This window comes from Stegostoma tigrinum, chromosome X (assembly GCF_030684315.1).
Source record: "Stegostoma tigrinum isolate sSteTig4 chromosome X, sSteTig4.hap1, whole genome shotgun sequence".
Lineage (NCBI taxonomy): Eukaryota > Metazoa > Chordata > Chondrichthyes > Orectolobiformes > Stegostomatidae > Stegostoma > Stegostoma tigrinum.
In genome coordinates, this window is record NC_081404.1 from 19,318,569 (window position 1) to 19,327,534 (window position 8,966).

General features: G+C 48.3%; 1 protein-coding gene across 1 annotated transcript in view; it reads left to right on the plus strand.

Moving 5' to 3' along the window:
• LOC125448214 (zinc transporter ZIP10) overlaps window positions 1-4,177 on the plus strand; it is a 39,058-nt gene extending 34,881 nt beyond the window's left edge. The window contains exon 11 of the mRNA XM_059643375.1: window positions 1,367-4,177. Coding sequence (XP_059499358.1) covers window positions 1,367-1,519 — 153 coding nt within the window. The 3' untranslated portion in view covers window positions 1,520-4,177. The remainder of the gene's footprint in view (window positions 1-1,366) is intronic.
• Window positions 4,178-8,966: the final 4,789 nt, after the last annotated feature.

An 8,966-nucleotide genomic window follows, 5' to 3' on the forward strand; every position in this document is an offset into this window, starting at 1 on the left:
GATGCTGCTGGGCCTGCTGTGTTCATCCAGCTCCACACTTTGTTATCTCGGATTCTCCAGCATCTGCAGTTCCTACTATCTCTGGTCCCTTTTTAAATCTTTCCCCCTGAAGCACCCTCACCGAGGATTGGAGTCAGGGTGGGGCAGAATACCTTCACATCAGAGTCAGGACATTCTGGAGGGAGTGTGAAAGAGAGAGAGAGAGAGACACACACAAAGAGACAGAGACAGAGAGAGGGAGAGAGAGGCTGTACAGGACATTGATAAGGGCCACTTTTGGAATACTGTAGTCAGTTCTGGTCTCCCTGCGGTGGGAAGGATGTTGTGAATGGGGTCTGAAAAGATTCGCCGGGGTGGGAGGGTTTGATCTACAGGGAGAGGCTGGGGTTATTTTCTCTGGAGCGCCAGAGGCTGAGAGGATGATTTTATAGAGGTTTATAAAACCATGAGGGGGCATGGATAGGGTAAATAGACCAGGTCTTTAACCCCGGGGGTGGGGGGGGGTTCCGAAACTAAAGGAAGGTGGGAGGGGGGAAGGGAGCTGAGGGGGTAACATTTTCACACAGAGGGTGGTGCGTGTGTGGGACGAGCTGCCAGAGGGAGTGGGTGGGGGCTGGGACAGCGACAACATTTAAAAGGCGTCTGGGTGGGGACGTGGATAGGAGGGGGATAGGGGGCCGAACGCTGGGAAATGGGGGCTGGATTAATTCAGGATATCTGGGTCGGCATGGACAAGTTGGAATGAAAGGTCAGTTTCTGTACTGTACAGTTCTATGACTATCTCTCTATGAAAGAGACACACACACAGTGAGAGAGAGAGAGAGAGAGAGAGACAGTGAGAGAGAAAGAGAAATTTTAGGGAACATTACTGTCCTCATACAGAGTGGGATAGATGTGAGACAAAGAAAGCAGCACGGTCAGACCCCCTAATTAATCTGGAAGCCAAACTAGGGACTGAATGGCCTCCTGCTATTCCTGGTGGGACAGTGTCAAGGCTGAATGGCCTTCTGCTGTTCCTGGTGTGACAGGCTCAAGGCTGAATGGCCTCCTGCTGTTCCTGTGGAACAGGCTCGAGGAGAGGGGGCTGAATGGCCTCCTGCTGTTCCTGTGCGACAGGCTCGAGGAGAGGGGGCTGAATGGCCTCCTGCTGTTCCTGTGCGACAGGCTCAAGGCTGAATGGCCTCCTGCTGTTCCTGTGGGACAGGCTCGAGGAGAGGGGGCTGAATGGCCTCCTGCTGTTCCTGTGGGACAGGCTGGAGGAGTGGGGGGTGGGGTGGCGGTGGTTGCTGAATGGCAGTGAATTGCTATGAAATCCATCTGCAGTAGGGCTGGCTCTGAGGGTAACGATTCTGGTTTGTGTGTGCAGCTCCCGGAAATGATACATGCGCAGACAGGGAGCGGGGAGCACAGTCCGCTCGGGATGTTTCTCAGTCAGAATCTCGGCTTCCTGCTCGGTGTTGGGACCATGCTCTGCATCGCCCTGTTTGAGAACAAATTACAGCTAGACATCAGCTTTTAGGAGGCGTCAAACTGGACAGAAGTGGGACAGAAAAAAGACCTCGGGCCATCTCTCACAAAGTGGGATCTTCCTATTCTCAAACACCTTGAGGTTCCTTCCCAGCGACTCGGCCGCCTCCTGCGGTCCCAGTGGGGTTGGCACGTCCTGCCTTTCTCAAAATCCTGCCGAGCGCCTGGACATCGGAAATGTGCTGCCTTCAGATGCCAGGAGACCACATTGAACTGTCTTCCTTTCAGTCTCTGCACCTACAGACTTTCCTACGTGTTCCCTGGCCTCTATAAAGTGTAGCCATGTTTACTTGGGACTTTCACATCTCTGGCCAGGATCCCATACGCATGAGCAAGGATGTGGCTGGGTGGAGTTAGTGTATCATTCGGAGGAATTAACCCAACACAGCATGTCATCCACACCAGATAATCCTTTACCATTAGCTGCAGACAGTTTTATTCAACACTGTAACACACCGATACATCCCACAACACTCACTGTAACACACCGATACATCCCACAACACTCGCTGTAACACACTGATACACCCCGCACCCCTCACTGTAACACACCGATACACCCCACACCCCTCACTGTAACACACCGATACACACCACACCCCTCAGTGTAACACACCGATACACCCCGCACCCCTCACTGTAACACACCGATATACTCCACACCCCTCACTGTAACACACCGATACACCCCACACCCCTCACTGTAACACACCGATACACCCCACACCCCTCACTGTAACACACCGATATACCCCTCACTGTAACGCACCGTTACACCCCACACCCCTCACTGTAACACACCGATACATCCCACAACACTCGCTGTAACACACCGATACACCCCGCACCCCTCACTGTAACACACCGATATACCCTTCACCCCTCACTGTAACACACCGATATACCCCGCACCCCTCACTGTAACACACCGATATACCCTTCACCCCTCACTGTAACACACCGATATACCCCGCACCCCTCACTGTAACACACCGATATACCCTTCACCCCTCACTGTAACACACCGATATACCCTTCACCCCTCACTGTAACACACCGATATACCCCACACCCCTCACTGTAACACACCGATATACCCCACACCCCTCACTGTAACACACCGATATACCCCGCACCCCTCACTGTAACACACCGATATACCCCGCACCCCTCACTGTAACACACCGATACACCCCACACCCCTCACTGTAATACACCGATAGACCCCACACCCTTCACTGTAACACACCGATACACCCCACACCCCTCACTGTAACACACCGATACACCCCACACCCCTCACTGTAACACACCGATATACCCCACACCCCTCACTGTAACACACCGATACACCCCACACCCCTCACTGTAACACACCGATACACCCCACACCCCTCACTGTAACACACCGATATACCTCACGCCCCTCACTGTAACACACCGATATACCCCACACCCCTCACTGTAACACACCGATATACCCCACACCCCTCACTGTAACACACCGATACACCCCGCACCCCTCACTGTAACACACCAATATACCCTGCACCCCTCACTGTAACACACCGATATACCCCACAGCCCTCACTGTAACACACCGATATACCCCACAGCCCTCACTGTAACACACCGATATACCCCACACCCCTCACTGTTTCAGTCCGATATACCCCACAGCCCTCACTGTAACACACCAATGTACCCCACACCCCTCACTGTAACACACCGATATACCCCACACCCCTCACTGTAACACACCGATACACCCCACACCCCTCACTGTAACACTCTGATATACCCCACACCCCTCTCTGTAACACACCGATATACCCCACACCCCTCACTGTAACACACCGATACACCCCACACCCCTCACTGTAACACACCGATATACCGCACACCCCTCACTGTAACACACCGATATACCCCTCACCCCTCACTGTAACACACCGATATACCCCTCACTGTAACACACCGATACACCCCACACCCCTCACTGTAACACACCGATACACCCCACACCCCTCACTGTAACACACCGATATACCCCTCACTGTAACGCACCGTTACACCCCACACCCCTCACTGTAACACACCGATACACCCTACCCCCCTCACTGTAATGCACCGATACACCCCACACCCCTCACTGTAACACACCGATATACCCTGCAGCCCTCACTGTAACACACCGATACACCCCACACCCCTCACTGTAACACACCAATATACCCCACAGCCCTCAACTGGACATGCTGATATCCCCCACAACATCATAGAATGATAGAATTTTACTGTATAGAAGGAACCTGTTTGATCCATCATGTCCATCCTGGTTCTGAAAGAATATTCTTCTTTACCTTGTCAAAACTGCTCATCATTTGTACACCTTGGTAAGGGTCACCCCTTAATCTTCTCTGATCCAATGTGAATGAGTTCAAACTTGCGAATTGTCCCTTCTCTCCAAAATCCCCCAGTCCCACAGTGTTTTATTAAGCCTCCCTTACACTCTCTTTAACATCCTTCATTCAATAAGGTGCCCAGAACTGAACAAAATAATCTCAAGGTACTCCAAACTTAACTGATAACATGAACAAATTGCGCATTTTTCTATGTTCGGTGAATGAATGAAATGAAATGTAATAAAATGACCATCAATTGACTAAAATAAGACTACGCCCCCAGCTGGATTTATTTATGTTGCAAATTGAGCGCAGCATTTTATGATAATAAAATGTGAGGCTGGATGAACACAGCAGGCCAAGCAGCATCTCAGGAGCACAAAAGCTGACGTTTCGGGCCTAGACCCTTCATCAGAGATTTTATCTTGTGTTTTCTCCTTTGACAAGTTTTCACTGAAGTTTTGAGAGGGTTTTCTATTGACAGTGACTTTAATCATCATATCTTGTTATGGAGTAGTGTATGCAATTTCATTCCTATCTTGTAGTGATCATACTGAGTCAGCTGGGTGCACCCCTCAGAATCTGTGTTCCCTGATTTGGACTGTAAACCTGGTCCGATCAGGGAGCCCTGGCTGACAGATATAAACAGGAGGGTCAAGGGGTTCTGTTCCTGGCTCTGGATCAGTGTCAAGGAGTCTGTGCGTGTAAATAGAGGGTGATCCATTACCGGCCTCTGTGCAGTTACTTGCAGTGGCAAGGAGTAAGAATAGTATGATCCCGAAGAAACTCGCTGGCGATGTCAGCATTTGAGTCAGGGTAAGCGTTTCTGGCGTCGTGCCACCATTTGCAATTGCAGTTAGCTGAGGATTCCCAGAGGAATGCTACAATTAGTACCAATATTTGAGGATGCAATCTGAGGTATTGTCAGCCTGTGCCATTCTTCAGCGGATTTTGGAGAACGTTTTACAAGGCCTGTACCCCCAGGTTGCCATTTGTCCAGAGAATGTGATAATAACAGGGAAGAGCAGTAAGGAGAACTTAGGGAACTTAGACAAGGCAGAAGTCAGCCGTGAAATGGCATACTCCCCACTTGCCTGGATAAGGTGCAGCTATTTCTGTCTTTGTTTCGGAATTTTCGGCTTCCCCAGTTATTTATTTTATTCTCTTTAATGGATACACTGTCACTCAGCTGTAAGGCACAGTGACAGGCTGCAGTGCACAAAGAGGCCACTCAGCCCGTTGTGCACGCCCCAGCTCTAGCCTCCTCAGGCCGATCTCCTGCGCCCCACCCTACCCCGTTTCGCTTCACACCATTTCATATCCAAACAACCGTCCAACGGCCCTGCGGAATGGGCCAGAGATATGTTGTTTATCCACGGCGTCGGCCCTCGTACAGCGCGAAAACAGGCCCTTCGGCCCAACGCATCCATGCCAACCAAGTTTCTGAAATGTGGCCCTTACAGATACATTTCAGGGTAACACGGTGGCTCAGTGGCTAGCACAGTTGCCTCACAGCGTCAGGAACCCCAGTTCAATCCCACCTTCGGGTGACAGACTGCATGCGCAGAGTTCACACATTCTCGCCACATCTGTGAGAGTTTGGCCCAGGTGCTCCGGTTTCCTATACAATCAGAAAACTGTTGGATTTCTGAAGGGTCCAGACCCGAAACGTCAGCTTTCCTGCTCCTCTGATGCTGCTTGGCCTGCTGTGTTCATCCAGCTCTACACCTTGTTATCTCAGATTCTCCAGCATCTGCAGTTCCTACTGTCTCTGGAAAAACTCGGGGTGTTTTCTCCAGAGGCAGAGGGGAGACTTGATAGAAGTCTATAAATTATGTAGGGTTGACAGTCAGAGTCTTTTTTTCCCCAGGGTTGAAATGTCTAAGTCTAAGGGGGGCATGCATTTAAGGTGAGAGGGGGAAAGTTTAAAGGAGATGTGAGGGGTGAGGTTTTTTAACACACAGAGTGCTAGGGGTGTGGAACGCGGTGCCAGGTGTGGGTGGTGGAGGCAGGTACGATAGAGGCATTTAAGGGGCTTTGAGATAAGCATAAGGATATGCAAGGAATGGAGGGATAGGGACCAAGGGCAGACAGAAGGAATTAGTCTAATTGGGCGTCATGTTGAACTGAAGGACAGTGATGGTTTTTATGGAGAAAGTAAGGCAAAGGTAAGACCTGCTGTAAGATTATTGAGGGGGGGTGGTACGGACAGGGCAGATAGACCTGAGAGGGGTGTATAATGTTACCGGGGAGGTGGTACGGACAGGGTGGATAGACCTGAGAGGGGTGTATAATGTTACCGGGGAGGTGGTACGGACAGGGTGGATAGACCTGAGAGGGGTGTATAATGTTACCGGGGAGGGGGTACGGACAGGGTAGATAGACCTGAGAGGGGTGTATAATGTTACCGGGGGGGGGGTACGGACAGGGCGGATAGACCTGAGAGGGGTGTATAATGTTACCGGGGAGGTGGTACGGACAGGGTGGATAGACCTGAGAGGGGTGTATAATGTTACCGGGGAGGGGGTACGGACAGGGTGGATAGACCTGAGAGGGGTGTATAATGTTACCGGGGAGGGGGTACGGACAGGGTGGATAGACCTGAGAGGGGTGTATAATGTTACCCGGGGGGGGGGGTACGGACAGGGCGGATAGACCTGAGAGGGGTGTATAATGTTACCGGGGAGGGGGTACGGACAGGGTGGATAGACCTGAGAGGGATGCATATTATTACGGGGGCGGGGGGGTGTACGGACAGGGTGGATAGACCTGAGAGGCGTGTATAATATTACAGGGGGGGGTATGGACAGGGTGGATAAACCTGAGAGGGATGCATATTATTACGGGGGTGGGTACGGACAGGGTGGATAGACCTGAGAGGGGTGTATAATATTACGGGATGGAGGGTACGACAGGGTGGATAGACCTGAGAGGGATGTATTATATTAAGTGGGGGGGGGGTATGGACAGGGTGGGTAGAGGGCGGCTGTAAGGCTTTGTTAAAGACAGTTTGAAGTGACAGACAGGAGGACAGGAAAGGGTAGTTTTTCACTGAGTGGCTAGTGGCTGTCTGGAATGCCTTGCCCAGGGTGGGAAAGCTCTCAGCCTTGGAGAAACCCCCTAGTGTTATCAGATTCAACGCTGGGCAGGGAGGTGGGGGGCGCGGGGGGAATCTGGCTTTGATGGATAGCAGAACATTAAATGGGCTGAAGGGTCTATTCTGTGTGACTCAATTCGCTTGACGTGGCCGATGGTGGAAATGTGAGGAGAACCAGGGGTCAGAGAGCAGCTGAGGAGGGAGAGGGAGTTGGACAGAAAGAGGGTTAACACTTGAGGTGAGGCTCAGGGCAGTGATAGAGAGACAGTGAAGGTGATGGAAGAGGGCTGTTGGATAGGGGCAGGTTGGAAGCTGCAGCAGGCCAACAAAGCGGCTCACCTCCCCACCCGCCTCGCCCAGCACAACCTTCTCTGGGAAATGGAGGGGGGTGGACGTAGTATCAGGTGATGGACTAAATTCTCTGCTCCGAAACAGATCTCAGTTCACAAAAATACATTAAATAACACAGCAAATTAATTTGACAATAATTTGGAAGTGACATGGCAAATTATTGTACAAAATGTGCATGAGATTGCAGCAAATTTTATTTCACACGAGTGCATTTAATAGCAGGGCAAATATCAATTTGGTGAAACCCTAATGCACATTTTATTTTACCAAAAAGTAAAGGTAATAGCAGGGCAGAATTCATTTGATGATGGTACTTGAAATACCAGGACAAACTTCATTTGGTGAAGTTACTTGAAATATCAGAGGGAATTTCATTTGAAGTTATTTGAAATATCACAGGGAATTTTATTTGGTGAAGTTATTTGAAATGTCAGACGGAATTAGATTTGGTGAAGTTATTTGAAATGACACAGGGAATAACATTTGGTGAAGTTATTTGAAATGTCACAGTGAATTACATTTGGTGAAGTTATTTGAAATGTCAGAGGGAATTACATTTGGTGAAGTTATTTGAAATGTCAGAGGGAATTACATTTGGTGAAGTTATTTGAAATGTCAGAGGGAATTACATTTGGTGAAGTTATTTGAAATGTCAAAGGGAATTGCATTTGGTGAAATTATTTGAAATGTCAGAGGGAATTACATTTGGTGAAGTTATTTGAAATGTCACAGAGAATTACATTTGGTGAAGTTATTTGAAATGTCAGAGGGAATTGCATTTGGTGAAGTTATTTGAAATGTCACAGGGAATTACATTTGGTGAAGTTATTTGAAATGTCACAGGGAATTACATTTGGTGAAGTTATTTGAAATGTCAGAGGGAATTACATTTGGTGAAGTTATTTCAAATGTCAGAGGGAATTACATTTGGTGAAGTTATTTGAAATGTCAGAGGGAATTACATTTGGTGAAGTTATTTGAAATGTCAGAGGGAATTACATTTGGTGAAGTTATTTGAAATGTCAGAGGGAATTACATTTGGTGAAGTTATCTGAAATGTCACAGGGAATTACATTTGGTGAAGTTATTTGAAATGTCAGAGGGAATTACATTTGGTGAAGTTATTTGAAATGTCAGAGGGAATTACATTTGGTGAAGTTATTTGAAATGTCAGAGGGAATTACATCTGGTGAAGTTATTTGAAATGTCAGAGGGAATTACATTTGGTGAAATTATTTGAAATGTCACAGGGAATTACATTTGGTGAAGTTATTTGAAATGTCAGAGGGAATTACATTTGGTGAAGTTATTTGAAATGTCACAGGGAATTACATTTGGTGAAGTTATTTGAAATGTCAGAGGGAATTGCATTTGGTGAAGTTATTTGAAATGTCAGACGGAATTACATTTGGTGAAGTTATTTGAAATGTCAGAGGGAATTACATTTGGTGAAGTTATTTGAAATGTCAGAGGGAATTACATTTGGTGAAGTTATTTGAAATGTCAGAGGGAATTACATTTGGTGAAGTTATCTGAAATGTCAGAGGGAATTACATTTGGTGAAGTTATTTGAAATGTCAGAGGGA